Source organism: Heterocephalus glaber, unplaced genomic scaffold, assembly GCF_053883595.1.
Source record: "Heterocephalus glaber isolate CG9 unplaced genomic scaffold, H.glaber_assembly_v1.0 deba00001645, whole genome shotgun sequence".
NCBI classification, from domain to species: Eukaryota; Metazoa; Chordata; class Mammalia; order Rodentia; family Bathyergidae; genus Heterocephalus; species Heterocephalus glaber.
In genome coordinates, this window is record NW_028258398.1 from 991,748 (window position 1) to 1,011,526 (window position 19,779).

The 19,779-nt window shown below is 51.9% G+C and overlaps 1 protein-coding gene across 2 annotated transcripts; it reads left to right on the forward strand.

The window, feature by feature from the left end:
• The first annotated feature begins 11,346 nt into the window (after positions 1-11,346).
• On the forward strand, positions 11,347-15,312 carry LOC147822378 (sperm motility kinase Z-like). 2 transcript variants are annotated; one of them, XM_087196985.1, is made up of 4 exons: positions 11,347-13,481; positions 13,769-13,845; positions 14,172-14,277; positions 15,173-15,312. In XM_087196985.1, exons 1-2 carry the CDS (start codon positions 12,046-12,048, stop codon positions 13,779-13,781), a joined length of 1,449 nt encoding a protein of 482 aa, XP_087053111.1. In that variant the 5' UTR covers positions 11,347-12,045; the 3' UTR covers positions 13,782-13,845; positions 14,172-14,277; positions 15,173-15,312. The 2 variants fall into 2 exon arrangements, with proteins under 2 accessions (XP_087053111.1, XP_087053110.1); XM_087196984.1 differs by having other exon boundaries at positions 14,172-15,312.
• Positions 15,313-19,779: the final 4,467 nt, after the last annotated feature.

The following is a 19,779-nucleotide window of genomic DNA, read 5'->3' on the forward strand; positions in this document are numbered from 1 at the left end:
AGGGAAACTGAGGCTCCAGGAGTGGAAGTAACTGGCTCCAGGCCAGGACAGAATCTTCTAGGCTGCTCAGGGACAGAACAAATCTGGGCTTTGTCCTTTACAGGCACAGGCTGGTAAAAGTAAGTGTCCTCAGTGCAAGAGGCTGGGCGACCCTGGCCTGGTGGAGAGCAGATGGGTCACGGAGCCCAGGGCTCCATGCTGCCCTGGCCTCTCCTGCTGGCTCTGCCCCTCCCAGAATCACAGTTGCTGCCTCCACACGACACTGACTGTATTCAGTGTCTTCCTAAGTGTCCCATGTATTGACCTCCTCATACCCAGAGCAATGGACTGAGGTGTGGACCTTCATGTCCCCCATTTTATAGACAAGAAACTGAGGCACAGAGAGGCTAAGAAACCTGCTCAAACTCACACAGCTGGCAAGTGGAGGGTGCACTGCATCTTCCCCTTCAGGGGTGCCTACCTGGCTCTGCCCTCAGCTGCCCTGGACCAGGTCTGCAGGCTCCTCCCAGCTGTGGTAGTCCATGGGAGGCGGTGCGCAGAGCTGTGGGGCTGGAGGGGCTGAGTCGCTCTCTGGCTCCTCCCTGCTGTGATGCTGTGTGGGCGTGGCTGCACCCCATCCGTCTCATGGTCATGGCTCCCAGCTCTGGTGGGACTGAGTTATGGCCTTGGGCAGGTGACCAAACGTCTCTGTGCCTCAGTTTCCTCATCTGAAAGCTAGAATGTGGCTTGGGCTGGATGTGATCTCAGGTTCCTGGCTTTGGAGCCTTGTCCTTTTCCTCTCTTCCCAGCCCTTGCTCGCCCTGTGGTCCAGGGTGACTTCCCTGACTCTGTCTACCCCGAAGGGCCCCACCCCAAACACTTCCATCCTGGCTCACACTCTGCAGGAGAGCCACTGCTGTGCGAGGGACCAGATGCCCCAGGACCTTCCATAGTGTTGCCCCATGCAGGAGCCGCCCTCCGAGGCTACCTGCGCCCTGGCTGGTTGCTCTGGGCCCTGCTGCGGGAAGGGCTGGGCTCCCTTCTGCCCAAGATCCCTTGGAGACCCAGAATCCAGGTCCAGGGCTTCCTGTGGCACAGTCCAGTGATCACCTGCAGAGGGAACCAACAAAGAGTAGGGTCCCCAGGAAGGCAAGAAAGGGAGGACTGAGGGCTAAGGTGGCTTTTGGCCCTGCAACCAACCATGGAGATCACTGAAGAGGGGTGAACTTTCCCAAATGAGGTTCTCCAGGAGGAGCCCAGGTCCCTGAGGATGAGGGCTGAAGGTCCCAGGGTGTCCCCATCCTGGCTGTGGGCCTCGTTTCCAAAGCAAGCCTCCTGCCAGCTGCTGCCCTTTCCAGATCAGGGCTGCTAACTGTTCCAGCTGTCATGACTGTTTTGGAGCCTGACCTGCCTTTCACATCCTTTCCCGTCTCTAGTCATGTTTCCTGGCTCCCTCTCTCCTAGGAGAGGTGGCCTGTGTCCCCCTGCTGGACCAGTAAAGGAAAGGGCATATCTCTGGGAACTTTTGGGGGGAAAAGTTGATGTCTTAGTCACTTTCCTGTTGCTGGGGCAAAGTACCTGACACCCACAACTTAAAGGAGGAGGGGTTTAATTTGGCTCCAGGTTTCAGAGGATTCAGCCCACAGTGGGCCATTTCCAAGGCAGAAACAGCCTGGAAGGGCCTGGTGTGGAGGACAGCTGCTCACATCATGGTGGCCAGGAATCACAGAGAGAAGGGAGGAGCCGGGGACAAGAAAATACCCTTTGAGGTTGCACCCCAGGGGCCCACTCCCTTTGACCAGGCCCCACCTGTTACCAGCAGATTAATCCACTGATGAGTATAGCACCTCGTGGCCCAATCCCTGTCCCAAAGCCCCCACTTGGACATTTTGGGGGATGTTGTAGATCGAAACCATGATAGCTGGCTTCCTAGATAAAAAGACGGAGTCTCACCAGGGAAAGCATTCGCCCTTGTGTCTTGCTTCCTCTCTTTTTCTTTTTCAGTGCTGTGGATGGAACCGGGAGCCTCTGCCCCTGAGCTACACCCCTGCCTTTCTTTCAGTCTTTGAACACAGTGTGGGCACACAATGCCTGTGGCTGCAGAGCGAGATGCTAGAGTGGAAAGCCCTCAGGCTGGGAATGGCTGCGTGGAAGCGTAGGAAGGGCCTGGCTGTGCTAAGCCAAGGAAAGAACCCTGGGGCTGCCGATCTCCAGTGCCTGGCCAAGCAAATGGTACACATTCTTGTGTTTTGAGCATCCTATCATTTATAGCCCAAGGTGTCCCTCAGTAATCCACCAGCCCAAACACCCATGGGTTCCCACAAACTCTGGCCAAACACAGAATCAAAGGCTTGCTGAGGCTCCTTGCATGTCAATACTGTTGCATTCCACCCAACCTACTAGGATCTTTGAAGATACAAACTATTATCACATCCTAAAGATGGGGCTGAGGTGGGCCAGGGCAGCTCTAGCAGCTATGGCAGCTAAAGCCAAAGCTCTGCTGCTTCACATGCGAGGAGCTTCTTTCTCTTCCACCAAAAGTCCTCGTGGAGGTCTGGATGGGATCCATGCAGTCATTCAGGGACCCAGGGAGATGGAGGCTTTGCCATCTTCGTCATGTGGCTTCTAAGTCACCCTGGGTGTCAACACCTGACGGGCAGGTGCATGCAGGACCACGTGAAGGCTCTGTGGTCCTGCTCTGGGTTATGAGCCTGGATTCTCTGACGTCTCCTGGTTGGACCGAACACATAGCCACTGCTGTGGACAGGAGGCTAGGGGACAAAGCTTCGATAATGCTCCTGGCCTGGAGGAAAGGGATATGGGTTTGCTAAACAATTAGCCAGGGCCTGGAAGCAAGTGTTGCTTTGATTCCAAAACCAGGGAAAGACTCAACCCAAAAAGAGAACTACAGACCAATCTCCCCAGTGAACATAGATGCAAAAATCCTCAACAAGATACTGGCAAACCGAATACAAAGGGTCATCGAGAAGATCATACACCCTGACCAAGTCGGATTTATCCCAGGGATGAAGGATGGTTCACCATTTGTAAATCAATAAATGTAATACACTATATTAACAAATCAAAGGACAAAAACCATATGATCATCTCAATAGATGCAGAAAAGGCATTTGATAAAATCCAACACCTATTCATGATAAAAACACTACAGAAAATTGAAATAGAAGGTCTTTATCTCAACCTGATTAAGGCTATCTATGAAAAACCAACAGCCAACATCATACTAAATGGTCAAAACCTGAAAACTTTCACACTAAAATCAGGAACAAGACAAGGATGCCCACTATCACCACTCCTGTTCAATATTGTTCTGGAAACATTAGCCACAGCAATTAGAAAAGAGAAAGAAATAAAAGGAATAAAGATAGGAAAGGAAGAAGTTAAACTGTTATTCTTTGCTGATGATATTATACTTCACATAGAAGACCCAAAAGACTTGATCAAAAGTCTTCTAGACCTAACTGACAGATTCAGCAGAGTAGCTGGATACAAGGTCAACACTCAAAAAACAATAGCCTTCTTGTACACAAATAGCAGACTCATTGAGAGAGAAATTCAGGAAATAATTCCTTTTACAAGAGCATCAAAAAAAAAAAAAAGAGAGAAATATCTAGGAATCAACCTAACAAAGGAAGCAAAAGACCTCTACACTGAAAACTGCAGCACTCTGAAAAAGGAGATCGAAGAGGATATAAGAAAATGGAAAGATATCCCTTGTTCCTGGGTAGGAAGAACCAATATAATGAAAATGGCCATACTTCCAAAACTACTATGTAGATTTAATGCAATGCCGATTGAAATTCCAACAATATACTTCACAGAGCTAGAGAAAACAATCCAAAAATTCATTTGGAACCAGAAGAGACCTAGACTAGCAAAAGCATTTCTGGGCAACAGAGACATGGCTGGGTGTATCACAATCCCCAACTTGAAACTATACTACAAATCTGCTGTGGTAAAAACAGCATGGTACTGGCAAAGAAACAGACCCAAGGATCAGTGGAGTAGATTAGAAGATGCAGAAACAACTCCAGACACACTCAGCCACCTCATCTTTGACAAAGGAGCCAACCACCCTCATTGGAGGAAAGATAGTCTCTTTAATAAATGCTGTTGGAAAAACTGGATTTCAACCTGCCAAAGATTAAAACTAGACCCATACCTATCACCATCCACTAAATGAAGACTGAAGTGGATTAAAGATCTAAATATTACAACAGAAACACTAAACTTGCTGGAAGATAAGTTAGGTAGAACTCTTGAAGACATTGGCATAGGAAAAGCCTTTATGAATAAATCCTCAGTAGCATGGGAGCTAGCACAAAGAATCAATAACTGGGATCTCATCTTATTAAAAAGCTTCTGCACTGCAAAAGAAACCAACAGAGCTAAGAGACAACCTACAATGTGGGAAAAATTTTTTAGCAGCTGTATCTCAGACAAAGGTCTATTATTGAGAATATATAAAGAATTGAAAAAAATCAGACCCCCCAAAGTCAAAGATCCCATTCAAAAATGGGCATCTGAAATGAGCAGACATTTCTCAGACAAAGAAGTAAAAGCAGCAAATAAACATATGAAAAAATGTTCAACATCACTGGTCATTCTACAGATGCAGAGGAAAACAACACTGAGATTCCACCTCACCCCAGAAAGAATGGCTGCTATCAAGAAATCAACCAATAACAAATGCTGGCGGGGGTGTGGGGAGAAAGGAACCCTTCTCCATTGTTGGTGGGAGTGCAGACTGGTGCAACCACTGTGGAAATCAGTATGGAGATACCTCAAAGAACTAGGACTAGAGGCCCCATCTGACCCAGCTATTCCCCTGCTGGGTATCTCCCCAAAAGAATGAAAAGAATCATACCACAGTGATATATATGCACCCATGTTTATTGCGGCCCAATTTATAATAGCTAAAGCTTGGAAACAGCCCAAGTGCCCATCAACTGGAAACTGGATAAAGATGTGGTTTTTTAATAAAATGGAGTACCACTCAGCCATAAAGAATGACAAACTAGAGACATTTATAGCTAAATGGATGTATATTGAGGCCATACTCTTTTTTTTTTTTTGTACCAGAGATCAAACTCGGGACCTTGCGCTTGCGAAGCAGGGGCCGGAACCACTGAGCTAAATCCCCAGCCCTAGGCCATAGTCTTAACAGAAATAAATAGGACACACGTATAAACACTGAGTAGTTTCTCTAGTGTGAGAAAGTGAAAGTGTAAATAAGAATTAAAATGATTAAAATGAATAATTGATAATTTGAAATAGGAAAAGGTCCAAAGGTGTAGGGGTGGTGGGAGGGGAAGGGGAAAGGGAAGAAGGGAAAGGAAAAAGTATGAGAAAGAAAAAAAATTGAAACGAAATCTATGTAAATAGGGAAGGGTGGTGGGGGTGAAGGGCGCACAGGGAATGGGGGAAAAATAAGAACTAAGATCCATCATGCACAGGTACAAGCACCCAATGATAAATGTAAACGTACTGTATACCTAAAATGGACCAATAAAAGAATTTTAAAAAACCACTTAGCCATGGAGTTGAGGACTGGCTTGCTCTCCAGGGTGTCAGGGAGGCCCAGCCTGCTTGGTTTGGGGTGTCTGGCAGTTCCGGGCCGGCCGAGCTCAGAGCAGGGAGATACTTGGCTGAGCAAATGCAGAAGCCCCTGCTGTCCTGGCACTGCTCCTGCCTCTGCCTCCTCCCAGCTATTTCCAAGCAGTGTGTACTCAGCACTGCACTGACACTGTAGGGGCTTAGTGGGCAGAGCTGAGAGAAGGGGCCCCATGGGACCTTCTGCCAGCTCAGCTGTATCCTGTGAGGTGCTGGGGAGAGTTGCTAAGTCTCTCCGTGCCTCAGTTTCTTCATCTCCGAGGGCACTGACACTTCCCTGCTCACAGAAGTACTGGGTGAAGTGCACACGGGAGCCTTTAGCACAACATCAAGCAGAAAGCGACGTCCATCCTGAGTCCCGCTCCCACCTACCCATCTGAGACAAGAAGATGGAGGCTTCGAGGGCAGCTCGGGGTGTCTGTCCCTCCTCCCGCAAGGACCTATGGATGGGCTGCACCTCCTCATGGGCTGGGACAGCTCTGCCCCTGGCACCCGCCTCCTCCACAGCTGCCTCCGGATTCCCAGGCACCCACCTCTGCCTCCCCTGGCTTCCTGCTGTGAGCACCGTCACCCTGCCCACCCTGGTGCAGTGTGTGACTCAGTGTGCAAAACCCAGGGCTTCCCCACTTCCTGGTCCTGTGGAACTGAACCCTCCCAGGAGGCTGACTGACTCAGAGGACTCGGGATGCTTCCCTGCAGAGCAATAATTCCCCAGGAGACGCGGCAGTGTCAGACTCTAAGGCTGGGTCTTCCTCTGCTTTTCCTAGTCCTCCTCCTCTGTGCTTAGTGCATTTTTACTGAGTACCTACAGCCTTTGTTCAAGGCATCAGGGACACAGCCATGAGTAAAGAAGAAAACACTCCTGTTTTCATAGGCCTGACGTTCTAGGGTGAGACAGACATTGAACAAATACACAGCGGCTGGTGTGGTGGTCCACACCTGTAATCCCAGCACTTGGGAGGCTGGGGCAGAAGGATCTCTGGGATTTAGAGGCCAGCTAAAAGTTCCAGGCGAGCCTGAAGTACGTAGTGGGACCCTGTCACCAAAAAACAATACATAGGTAAATCAGTAAGTGTTAGAAGGTGAGAAGAGCTAAGGAGAAGCATAACGCGTGGGGGAACGATGGAGTCGTGGAGGCAGGGAAAGAGCTGCAGTTTTAAATAAGGCCCTCGGGGAGGTCTCCTGGAGCCCGAGGAGCCGCGCGCAGTCCTGGAGATGGTAGCCCAGGTAGCTGAGCAGCGAGAGTGAAGGCCGGGGGCATTGCGTGCCACTTGCCTGAGGAGGGCGAGGAGGCTCCGGAGGGCGCGGGGTGGGGACAGAGCAGACAGGGCCAGGTGCACTCAGGGCGCAGAGCGCTGGGATAGGACGCAGAGCGGGGCGGAATCAGGGTCCTGAGGTCAGCGGTTCACAGAACACGGAATGCACCTGCTCCTGGACAGCTGTTTCCGGGGGAGAGAAGAGAAATCGGTGAGGTGATGCAGGTGTGAGAGGGAGGAGTCCCGGGGAGGGAAAGAGAGCTGGGCCTGGAGGGGAAGAGCGGTGATGGTGGTGGTGGTGGTGGGGAGTGGGAGGGGGAGTCCTGGGGAGGGAGCAGTGTGTGGGGAGGAGCGGTGGGTGGAGCCTCGCTGCAGAGAGCTCAGGGAGGCCTCCCCCAGGGACCTTCCGGCACAGGTCCCAAGAGCTGCCGAGGGTCCCTGTGGGTGTGCAGGGCCAGTGCGTTCCAGATAGTGGGGATTTTTGGCTCAAAAGCGTGGGGAGGCCTTTGGGAAACTAACATGATTTGCAAACGGCTCCTTTTCTTCTTCCTTTCGGTTGCGATCCTGTTCCCCAGCCCTTTCACAGCAATGCTTTTAGCAAATCAGCTGGAGCTCAGCGACCCGAGACAATCAGCGCTTGGTCTTCACTCCCGGTCTGGGGTTCGCAGTCGTTTAGGGAAGGAGGCTGCAGACTGCGTCCTCTCGGCCCTGTCCTCCTTGGAGCAGCGGACTCTGGGTGCCAGGATGCCTTCTCCCTGGATGCGCATACTTGAGGCTTCCGCTCTGACTCACATCTGGTCACACCCGCGGCCAGAGCCCTCAGAGAGGCTGGGAAATGCGTTCTGCCTCGAGTGACCGGGCTGGGGGAGCCCTGGGTGGTGAAGCCAGGCCCACAGAGCTGCTCCAGGAGGGCACAGAGCAAATGATTGCAGCGGCCGCCTGTAAGGCCACCTCCACTGTCCCCCGCTCCCCTACCATAACATGGCAGTGGCCAGGGGCGATGTGCACAAACCAGCGGGGGGGGGGGCTATGAGAGGCTGGAATGTGGGTGATACAATCTCAGCCAGCCGGGAGGCTGAGACAGGAGGATGGCAAGTTTGAAACCAGCCTGGCCATCTTAGATCCTGTTTCAAAATAATTTTTTTTTTTTTGGTACCGGGGATCGAACTCGGGTCCTTGTGCTTGCGCAGCAGGCAGCGAAACCACTGAGCTAAATCCCTGGCTCAAAATAAAATTTTTAAAAAGGCTGGGATGTGGCCCAGTGGTAGAACATTTGTCTAGCATGTGCGAGGTCCTGTGTTCCATCCCAAGTACAAGGAAGGAAGGAAGGAAAGAAGGAAGGAAGGAAGGAAAGAAAGAAAGAAAGAAAGAAAGAAAGAAAGAAAGAAAGAAAGAAAGAAAGAAAGAAAGAAAGATAGAAACCTCTGTAGGATTTAGGATGACACGCACAGAGGGAAGAGGGGACGGGGTCAGCATGTCTGGAGTGACTGAAAGATGACGAGAGCCGTGTGAAGTCACCTGCAGCTTCTGGTGACCGTGGGGAGCTGCCCTGGGCCCACTTCTCAGCAGTGCGGCAGGGAGACCTTCAGGCTGGGGTGAGGACCACGAGGGCTTGCAGATGTCAGGCGCCTGGTGAGCTGGGACCGTGCTCTGTGCTTTGCACTGACGGCTGCTGTTTTCTGTGTGTGTGCGCGTGTGTGTACGTGTGTGCGCGTGTGTGTACGTGTGTGTGTGTGTGTGTGTGTGCACTTTGCCATTACGGGGAAGCTTGGCTGGGGCCTGCCTGAGCTGCCCACCATGGTGGCCCCAGCCCTGCTCTGAGTCCCATGAGGTGGGCTACAGTGTGCCCTGAGTTGTCATCAGCCTGTGTGGACCCTCAGCCCGGTGTATGCGGGACTCGTCTGTGGGCCGGTTTCAGGCTAAAGTGAAATAAAAGTTTATTTTAGGGAAGAAAAGCAGCTGGCTGCTCCCCAGTCAGCAGCCCTGGAGTGGACAGTGAACATGGGGCCCTCACAGCCTCCGGCCCAGAGGAGGCGTTGTGCTTTGATGGGGTCTCTAAGGAAGGTCAGTCATTATGTGGGAGCTTTTAAACAGCGGAAGGAGTTTCCAGACCAAGTGGAGCAAATGGGTATGTGGTGCGATCACAATATACGGTTAAGGTTTAAATTAAAAACTTAATTATAGGGCCAGGGATTTAGCTCAGTGGTTCCATCGCCTGCCTCACAAGCGCAAGGACTGGAGTTCGATCCCCAGTACCAATAAATAAATAAATAAATAAATAATAAAAAACTTAATTATAGTAAAAGACACACTGCATGAATCCCCCTCAAGACTCTTCCCCTTGCTTTGAACACACATCCCATTGTTGCTGCCACTTTCTGTGGCAGTTCTGGAGTCCTCTTTCCTGAGTGTTGTCATGAGGTGTGATAAAAAATACAGCGAATGTTGCTGCTGAGCGCCATCCAATGGAAAGGCAGGCTTATAAAAACATGATGCTGTGTCATCATCCATCACAGAGGTCTGTGCAACCTTTGGCTTTTCCCTAAGTCAAAATCACCATGAAGTAAATATTCTGAGTTAATTTGGGACATCGAGGCAGTCATAACAATGCAAGTTGACTGTGTTAGTTACTTTTCTTTTGTTGCTGAGACAAAATACCCGACACTCAAAGTTAGAGGGAAGGGGTTTATTTGGCTTACAGTTCATAGAGGGTTTTGTACTGTAATCAGCTGGCTCCAAGGCAGGGACGACAAACAGGCGCCACAGAGGAGAAACAACATGGTGCTCACAAGGCAGCAAAGGCAACAAGGGAGAGTTTACTAGCATCTTTCTGCCCCTTTTATCTTATTCAGATACTGGGATTAGGGCAGTGCCAAACTAATCACTCACATGTAGTGGTTTAGTAGTCACATACCCTTAACCCCAGCATCACACATTCCAGATTAAACTACTTCTAGAAAAGAAAGTCCCACCTGATCTGCATGAGGTTAGGGGGACATCTAAACACAAGCCATAACATAGACACTCATGAAAAATGAGACCTTTCTGCCTCATGGAGCTTGTCTGACCCCAAGATTCCCATCTGTGAAGTGGGTCAGGAGGCCGCAGGACTGGCCACTCTGGGGCTCAGCATTTCTGGGAGGACCATCCATCCCGCCTGTGCCCTAAGAGCCAGGGTGCCACTGATGGGAGGCAAGCTAATTTTGAGATAATTAGCAGAAAAAGGAAAGTATCTGCGTTTGGGAGCCGATAACGCGAGCCTCCAGGGAGCTTCCGAATCCAGAAACGGCGTGGACGGCAGCCAAGAGTGCGCCCCAGGCACCCGACCCCTGGCCAAGACTGCGGGGGTCCCCGGCCTACCCGCCGGACGGGCTTTAATTTGCCCGAACTAACACAGGGGGTGCCCTCGCGTGGTCGGCTGGGTGACGAGCAGGGTGCGGGGTCCTCAAATCTTTTCGTTTTAGAAGTCTCATTTTTTTTTATTTCATTCAAATTCATGTACCTGTTGTCTGGGAGGGCCTTTGGCTGGGGGCTTTGTATCCCAGTTCCTGTTGTGTGAGCAAGCTTCTGGCTAGGGTCTCATGCACATATCAATGGTATTAGGGTGAGCCTCTGGCTGTTGCTTGTGCACCTGTGCAGCTCTTTTCCAGGTGCGCTTGGCTTGGGCCAGTGTGCCCCAGCCTATGGGGTCGGGGCGGAGCCCTGGCTGGGATCTGCTTGCAGCCACGCTGCTCTGGTCCACACCACTGCTCCCCCAACTAAGGTGGTCTGGTGTGCCCATATTGCAGGGATATTCTTTCGGACTCACTTTTCCAGTGGGCCTTAATTTTCATCAAGGAGCCTCAGAGAGGCCCTCTCTGATGTTGACTTCTGCTCTATCATCTGGAGCTCAAAACAAAATTCTTTATGACCCCTGCAACTCTGCGGTGTGGATCCAAGTAATGGCTCGGCACAGCTGTGGTGGGGGGTGTTGCTGGAGCCCAAGTGGCTCACTTCCTTGGTTCCCCGGGGGGGGGGGCTCTGCTCCTTGGCACTCGGGGGGATGGGGGGGTATGGTGCCCTGAGAGCTGGAAATCACTTTCTGACCAGCCCCTGGGGTGTTTGGAGGTTCAGAGAGGGCTGAGAAGAGACACTGCCCCTTTCTGCCTGTTAGCTCCCCAAGACTGCCTGTGATCCCTGGGGTTTGTGCCCCCAACCCACCTAATGTCCCTCCCTAGCCAAATCTCCCCAGCCTGCCAACCCAAATTTGGATCCCAAAGGGCCCCAGGTGGCCAAAGCTTGGTCAAATCCCAGCTGATGGGAGGTGGGGGAGCCTTTAGGAGGTGGAGCCTAGCTAGGGGAAGCAGGTCAATGCGGGCACGTCCTTGGGGGAGACGATGGGACCCCAGCCCCTGCTTTCTTTCTCTTTGCTTCCCAGCTGTCCTGAGGTGACCACTTTCCCCCAAAGCACCTGTGGGTGACACCATTCACACTGGGAGTCAAAGGAAACCTTGTTTCGACCTGAGCCTCATGCACCCTGTGACATGCTGCTCTGTGCAGAAGCTGGCTGGAATCAGCTTTTGACCCTGCATCCCAGTCTCTTGCTCTTGTCTTTGGGGGGAAGTGATTATGATAGGTATCTTCCTGTCAGCTTCATAGGCATTAATGTGCCTCGACAGGTTTCAGAAACAGAACATTACATTATTCTAATGGCAATGAAATTGTAGCATCACTCTGAGACCAATAAGAATTTGAAGAAAAAGGAATTGGATATGTTGAGCGTAGACATCATGAGATCTCTAAAAACAAAAGGTATCACAGATTCTCAGAGCAGAAAGGAAAAGGATTTTGGAGCATCCTATGGATTTTCATTTTTAAAAACTTACTTAAAAAAAAACCTTAAAAACTTAAAATCTCCATAACCCACACAAGCAAGGACTGTGTAACCTTTTTTATGACAAACAAAGGGTCCTTGTGGGCAAGAGTGAGGTGGCCCTAGGGGGTGTGGCCAGATCTGCCTGGGCCCATTGGTTCCGCTACCTCACAGAACCCAGTGTGAGGTCACAGTTGTTAGCTATATAAGGCCGAGGCTCAGGTGGATCGCTTGTGGGTGACGTAGGAGTCGGACGGCGAGTGTTGGTGGTGATTTGGTGATCGGGTTGGTGGTGTGGAGAGTGGAGCATCTGTTTCCATCGAGATGTGGCCTGTGTTTCGTAGGGATGAGGGACCACTTTGGCTGGGCCTCTCCACCAGTCCCAGCCTCGAGGAAAACTATGAGGTGCTGGGCTGCTTTGCCCATGGCAGGTTTGGTAAGGTCTTCCAGGCCAAACACCGTGGCACAGGGATGCTGGTCGCCGTGAAGGAGTTACTGAAGGCAAAGGTGCGAGCAGTCTACATTATATCGGAGGTGGAGAACCTGAGGGGCCTTCAGCACCCTAACTTCGTACAGCTACTGGAGGTCGTCGAAACCTATGACAAAGTATACCTGGTCCTAGAGTATGTGACGGGGGGAAACCTGCGGCAACGGATCCTCAGGACTGAAAACCACAGGCTGCCAGAGGAGGAGGCCCGAGGGATATTTCGAGATATCGTGGGGGCCATGGATTATTGTCACACCCAGGGAATTGTACACGGGGACCTCAAACCCCAAAATGTTTTAATTGATTCCCAAGGTCACGCCAAAATCTGTGACCTTGGGGCGGGATGCCGGTTCCTCCCTGGGAAGGAGGTGTTCCTGCTTTATGGCACTCTGAAATACTGTGCCCCAGAGCGGCTCTTGCGTGGGTGGTATAGAGGCCCTCCCATGGATGTTTGGGCCCTTGGAATCATCTTATATGAAATGCTTACGGGGCAGCTCCCCTTTAATGGGGATAAAACAGAGATGGTCCAAACTATGCTATCTGGGAGGTGCTCTTGCCCCCAGTCCATCTCCCGGGATGCCCAAGATCTCATCTGGAACCTCCTGTGCTTCAACCCCAGGATGCGCCCAACAGCGCAGCAGGTGCTGCGGCACCACTGGCTCCAAGATGCCCCTCCCCCCAGTCCTGAGCTGCTCCCTATGCCCCCCCAGATGGCAATCCTCAATGATCTGGATGGTATGGGATTTAACCCACTGAAGGTCATCAACTCAGCGAGGAGAAAGGAGATGGACACATTCCTGCTGTTGCAGAGCCAGGGACTCCAGGGGCCGCCCTTAAGGATCGGGGTGAAGCCTGTGTGTGCACCTGAGGATGAGGATCCAGATGAAGAAACAGCATCACCTTCAACAGCTCCTGCACCCTCATCTCACATCCCCCGGAGGAGTGCCAGCGCCCCTGTCACCTGCACGGGCCTCTTAGTTCCTGGGGTGGAGCCCACAGGAAGGCAGGGCGGCGGAGGCTCCCAGCCACCCATTCCCATCCCCAGGACCCCAACTCCCAGCATGTCCTGCCAGCCTATCCCTGCCGCTCCCAGGGTGTTCTGCCAGCCTGGCCCTGGGGCTTCCTGCTCTACCTCCAGCCCCACCTCCACCCCTAGCAGCAGAGGGAGGCGTTGCTGGAAGGCGCTGAAGAGGAGCATCAGAGGCTGCCTGACAGCCCTGTGCTGCTGCTGCCTGCCACCCTCAGGGCGCCACCAACACAAGGTGGCCCCAATGTAAGTAGTACCCAGCAGAGACCCAGACAACCCTCAAGGAGGGAGGGAGGTTCAAGAGCTTCCTGTGAGTGGGCTGTGTCCTGATGATGTCTTTTCAATTGTCAGGGAGGAGAGGAAGGCAGAGGGATGGAGGAATCATGGTCATAGGGAAGAGTCTCAGATGGACAGGAGGACTTGCTGTGGGGTCTACTGCAGAGGAGGGTGGGGGTGACCGCAGCCAACAATAGCATCTGATGTTTCCACATGTCTGGTATGTGTCCATTTCACACATCTCCTTGCATTTTTAGTACAGATCCTTGAGAAGTGACTCCGTAGACGTGGCGATCCTGCTCATGGGGGATCAGCCACGCAGGAGGAAGCCATGGTGAGTCACCCTGCAGCCCTGTCTAGGGAGCTGGAGGGAAAGGAGAGGTCAAGGACACCCATGCATCCTGTGGGAGGGAGGGGGGTGTGCAGCACAGAAGGCTATGTGGGCATCAGGAGCTGAGAGTCAGTGGGAGGAAGACAGAGCAGCAGCAGGAGGGGGATTCCCTGACTTGTGTCCCTCTGCCCCAGGGAGGCTCCCCTAGGACCAGGGAGTGCTGGGCACCTTGGAGCCCCCAGACCACAGCCTCCCAACTGGGTGCAGGTAGATGTGGGGGCCGGGTGAGGGTGGGCTTTGTTGAGCACAGCTGTGACTTTATCCCACAGGCCTCCATGGCCTGGAGCTTCTCTCTGCTCACCTCCTGGCATGTCTGCATGTGAGGGCTTCCATCAAGAAGCTGCCGAGTTGGCACTGGAAGGACATTGAGCCCAGGTGAAGAGAGGCAGTACTGCCTGTTCTGTGGATGGGGACACTGTGTTGTTCCCCTGGCCCCCGTGCAGAAGCCTAGACTCGGCCATGCTGTGAGCAGCCCAGGAATATGCAGAGGCCATGCTGATCCTCTGTCCACTGAGTTCATGGTAGGAGCTGCCCCTGCCCAGTCACCAGACAGATGTGTGACAGCGTCTCCACATCATCCCAGTCCCACCCACGGAGCATCCTGGACCAGATGTCAGTGCAGCCCAACGGACCTGGTCCTAGGCCCCGAGCCCCATAGCTAACATCTCTGTGGCCTCCCCACCTCCTCCTCTGTCATTGAGGACATGGTTGGCCCCAGCCCAAGGCAGTCTGCTTCCAGGACTTCTCTCAAACTCGGCCTGTCTTTTCCCCATGCACCATCAGCACTGTAGAGATTTGTTCATGGCACAGATGTCGGGGACACTCAGAGCCAGGACAATGGTGCGGGGACTACAGACACCAGTGGTGCAGGCCTAATGCTGAGGGCTTCTGCGGGCGACAGCAGGAGGGAGCCACAGGATTGAAGAACATGGAGACAGGCAAGGGATCAAGTGAGGCAGCTTCTGCCCCAGAGCAGCTGGCTGAGGATCGATTCAGTGCCAACAACCAGAAACAGCTCTGCCGTGTGGCCACACTTTCCCATGGTTCCCTGGGAGCTGCTCCTGCCTCACACTGGGGCCCCTAGAGAGAGACTCAATCAGGACAGCAACCTGCAGGGCCACAGCAGGGGCAGCTGCAGGAGGCACAGGAGCTATGTGCTCTCCAACCTGGGCCTGTGCCATTCAGAGCCTGTGGGGAAAAAGGTTCACAGCCCTGGAGCGTCCCAGGGCCTGAGCCCTTGGATGGTCAGGCAGGGGGACCTTTCCTGCAGGGCCCAGATGGATGCAAACAAGCTGGACCATTCCCTGATGATCTGAACGCAGTTTTAGCCAGCAACTATCCTGGAAAGGGTAATTAAAGGAAATCGGTAGCTTGCTTCTCGATTCAAGAATAAACATTATTTTTGTGGTATTTTCTTTCTGTCTCTTTCTTGCTTTGTGCATTTTATTTTTGTAGAACTTTTCTTATTTTTTCTTTTCAGTACTGGGGATTGAACCCAGGGGTGCTCAACTATTGAGCCACATCCTCAGCCCTTTTTATTTTATTTTGAGACAGGTCTCACTAAATTGCTAAGTTGCCCAGCCTGGCCTTGAACTTTTGATCCTCCTGGCTCAGCCTCCGTAGTAGCTGGGATTACAGATGTGTACCACCCCGCCTGGCTTTGCTGAATTCTTGGAAAATAAACATCCAACATCTTGAGGGGACACCCTAAAATCCTGCATCTTTGAAGAGTGGGATTTGATTCCCTGGGGAACTTCATGGATCTGCAGATTCACAAGCACTCTGTCCTGGGATGTACATAGCTCTACATAGCTCTCCTGTGGCACTATCTCCTTAAGTTTTCCCTCAGGAACAAAATTAGTCTGTGTGGCATGTTTGGGTCCACAGATCTGCCCCTTCTCCAGAGAGAGTCAATTTGTTGCTTTGTGTTATAGTTTTGCTTAGTCCGGTGGACTCAGGTCTTTGTCATTTGCAAGTTGTGACATTATCTCAGCATCTCGCTGGCCCATATAATGTACTCAGTCATGTAAATGTGTTAAATGAATGAGGCTATTGGTTTGAGACTAAAATAATCTGGGAGAGCATCTTAAAATAAATTTGTTCAAGGAAGTCAACTCTTCACCTAGTTTCCAGGCATTTGTGTTAGCTTGTCGTTATTGTGACAAAATTCATGGGAAAAGCAACTTTAAGGAGGAGAAGTTTATTTTGGCTCATGGTTTCCCAGGTTTCAGTCCATGGTAGGCTGGCTCCATTGCTCACCCCAGAGATAGCACGGTGGAAGAGCATGGCAAAGGAAGCCTGCTCATCTTATGCTGGCCAGGAAGCAGAGAGAGAGGAAGGGGCAAGCAGCTGGGGACAAGATACACCCACCCACAGCATAATCTCTGTGACTTGCTCCTTCAACATAGGAGCCTTTGGGGGGGGGGGATTTCCTACCCAAGCCACGGGAGCTCTATTCTTGTGGTAATAATGGGCAGGGAACTCACTTATCTACATAGCCTAGTGGTGATCCAGGAAACGACTCAAATTCATTGTGTGAGGAGACCTGTGTTGGTGGGCAGTCCAAGGGGGAAGGTGACCTGAGTTGGGATCCGGGTTGTGAGTGGCCAGGGGGTGCAGATCTAGCTAAAGGGCTGCATGGTAGAGTCCCTCATTTATTTCAGAGGGCCCCAGCCCCACCATGGAGCTTGCAGTGGCTTGTTGGTGACAGCAGTTGTATCCACTGAGACCTCCGTGTTGAGGTATAAGATTTATCAGAAAAGAAAATGAAGCACAGAGAAGAATGAGAGGATGGCTGGCGAGGGACAGGGTGACAGTGCCAGGGACCTTTCTGCCTCATGGAGCTTGTCTGACCCCAAGATTCCCATCCGTGAAGTGGGTCAGGAGGCCGCAGGACTGGCCGCTCCGGGGCTCAGCATTTCTGGGAGGACCGTCCATCCCGCCTGTGCCCTAAGAGCCGGGGTGCCACTGATGGGAGGCAAGCTCCTGAGGGCCGCACAGCAGAGTCTGGAGAACCTGCTGTCCCCAGTCCCACAGGCGCATGGAGGGGCCATCGGCTCTGTGTGTCACCCCGCTTCCCCTCCCGTGGCCTTGGCAGAGCTCTTTTTTCTTAGTAGATGAGTCTGTCTACCTTTAAAAAATTAAAAAGCCCTGAATTTGAAGCAGAGAGCCCTTCTCATCTACAGTGTTTCTTGATTAGATTTGCGGGAGGTTTTTCCCCCCTTTTTTATTAGTTTCTTTTCAAAGAGCCAGGTCTGGTATTTATTTATTATTTTCCTTGCTTTCAACTTGTCTAATTTATTTATTTGCTTTTATCTTTACGATCTCCTCTCTCCTATTTTCCTCTGGGTTTGTTTTTTTTAAAAAAATCGGAGGTTGAAAGTCTCATCTGTCCCTGTCCTTTTCGAATGAGTGAGCAGGGGGAGCCGATGAAAGCTTTCATGGGCTAAAGCCGCTATGGCAGAGGCCCCTGGGGCCGGCTGCGACCCTCCTGCAGGTTTTGATATGCAGGTTTATTTCATTGTTTCCTAGGTAGTCTGTTATTGTGTGTTTGATTTCCTCCTTGACCTAGATGTTATTTAAGAGAGTCATTTTTTACATCTCCCATTTTCTTTCTATTTTTAGAAAGTATTTATTTCCAGCTTTATTATATGGTGGTCAAGGCTGTGGGCTCCGAAAGATCCGTTCAAACAAATTTTTATTTTTTTGACATTTTCACTGTGACTGACCACACGATCCTCTCAGAGAGAGGTTTCATGGACCTTCGTCCAAACGGCACATTCCCACTGGTGTAATGATGGATGCGCCTGGCGAATGCTTTATATCGTCTCATCCTCTGTGCTTGCACTTGCCTAATATTTCACAGACAAGTGAACTAAAGGGGTCCACCATGATCAAATTTCTCCATTTCTGACATTTAAAAATGTATCTTGTTCTTATGTAGTTGGCTATATAAAACTGTGAGGAAAAGAAACAGTAGGATTTAAATTATTCTGCTTATTTAGTTTCCAGTACCAAGGCCTTTGTCCTGAACTACAGCTCTAGATCCTTTATTTTATATTTTGAACTGGGCATCCACCTGCCTCAGCTTCCCAGAGTCCTGGTGTGGTAGGTGTGTGCCACCTTGCCTGGCTTTACTTGTTTTTGAGATGAGATCTTACTGCATGGTCCAAGTTCATCTTGAACTCTTGGGCTCAAGCGATCCTCCTGCCTCAGCCTCCTGAGCAGCTGGGATTACAGGTGAGCACCTACAGTATCGGACCATCCAGACCAATGGATCCTTTCTGAGATTATCCAAGGACCTGGATTCAAGCCGACTGCTGGTTCAGGGCTGAGCCCTGCCTGCGTCTGGATTTTCTCGCAGCCTCAGAATTCTGTCTCTAGAATGGGGTTGGCATCATGCAGGGAGCCGGGGGTTGCATGGGGACCAGAGACACACACACGTGGGGTCCCGCAGAGTGCTCAGAAGGTGAACCTGACTGCTGAAATTACCTGGGTGCTGTGATTCAGAGGGTTGCGGGGCAACACCGAGAAAGCAGCCTTGCCTGATGCTGACATTGCCACCCTCTGCTCTCTTGTTCAAGTTGAAAGCACACAGCTGTGCACACCCAGGCTGGCGCACCTGTGCACACTCCCACGGTGCTCAGCCTCCCTGCCCTGCTTCTGCTCACTTTCCCTTTCTTACCATCACAGATCTCTCCGTGTGGAGGCCCGAGCCCTGTGTGGTCCCTCCTGCTCTGCGTGGTGCCTCTGTAAACAAGGAAGGTTCTGGGCTGCTGTGTCCTCCTGCAGGTCTCCCCAGGTGGCTCCAGATTGCCCTGCCCAGAGCCATCGCCCTTTGCTTCCTGCTGCCCCGTCCCCCCTGAAGGTGCCCACCGGGCTTCTCATCTCCTCTCTTTCCTCTCCTCTCCCAGGTGGGCAGGCGCCGTGCAGGCCCCAGGTGTCTGCCTCCTGCCAGCTCCAGGAAGTTTTCTCATCTTAGCAGAGTCTGATCAAAGTGCCTGTGTTGTTCTGGACTTCTGATCTCTGCCGCAGAGCTGTCCCCTGGCACTCCTATCAGGTCAGATCCTGAGCCTGTTGGCCTCCTGTTTGCCTCGGCTGCCAGCTGCTGAGGTGCCGAGCCAGAAGTAGGAGGCTGTTAGAGGCCCTGATTCCCTTCCTGCTTCCCGTTTCCCTTCTCGATTCCTACTTCCTGTCCCTTCCTCCCAACCACCCTCTCTTGCTCCCCTCCCCCTCCAATCTTTCTTCCTTTACACCCCCTCTCTTTAGATTCCTCCCTCTTTCCCTTCCTCCCTTCCTTCTCTTCTTCCTCCCCTCCTCCCTCCTCCCTTCTCCCCTCTTCCATCTCTAACATACGGAGCAGGTACCGTAGGAAGCGTGGAGATGCAGACAGGTAGAACTGTGCGTGTCCTGCCGAGTGATCCCAAGGGCGCATGGGAGTGGCCCTGATGAACGGGTGAGGTTCACACTGGGAAAGGATGGCAGTCTCCTCACCTAACCTTCCTCCTCTGGCCAGCAACGAACATCACGCTTGAGTTACCCCATGACACCTGTGCATTCACGACAGTGTTTCTCATGGTGACTGGAACACACACAAGCCCTGCCCCTGGGTGCTGGCCCGGAGAGGCGGAGTTAGGTGATCCACACAAGGAGCCATCAAGTGGCAACCTCCAGCCATGTACATTCACATAACAAATCTGACCCTGACCCCAGAAGGGCACGGATGTGTATAAGGTTCATGGGTGGTGCAGTGCATCCAGGCTGGCGGAAGTCAGGACAGTGGTCTCCCCTGGCCGGGTGACAGGAGACATTGCTGGAATGTGGCCCATCCCATCTGTTGAGCTGGGTGTTGGCCGTGTGAACATTTGGAGCTGGACA

What these genes read in the sequence shown, in the direction of transcription:
- LOC147822378 (XM_087196984.1), top strand. Translation starts at nt 12,046, where the DNA reads ATGTGGCCTGTGTTTCGTAGGGATGAGGGACCACTTTGGCTGGGCCTC.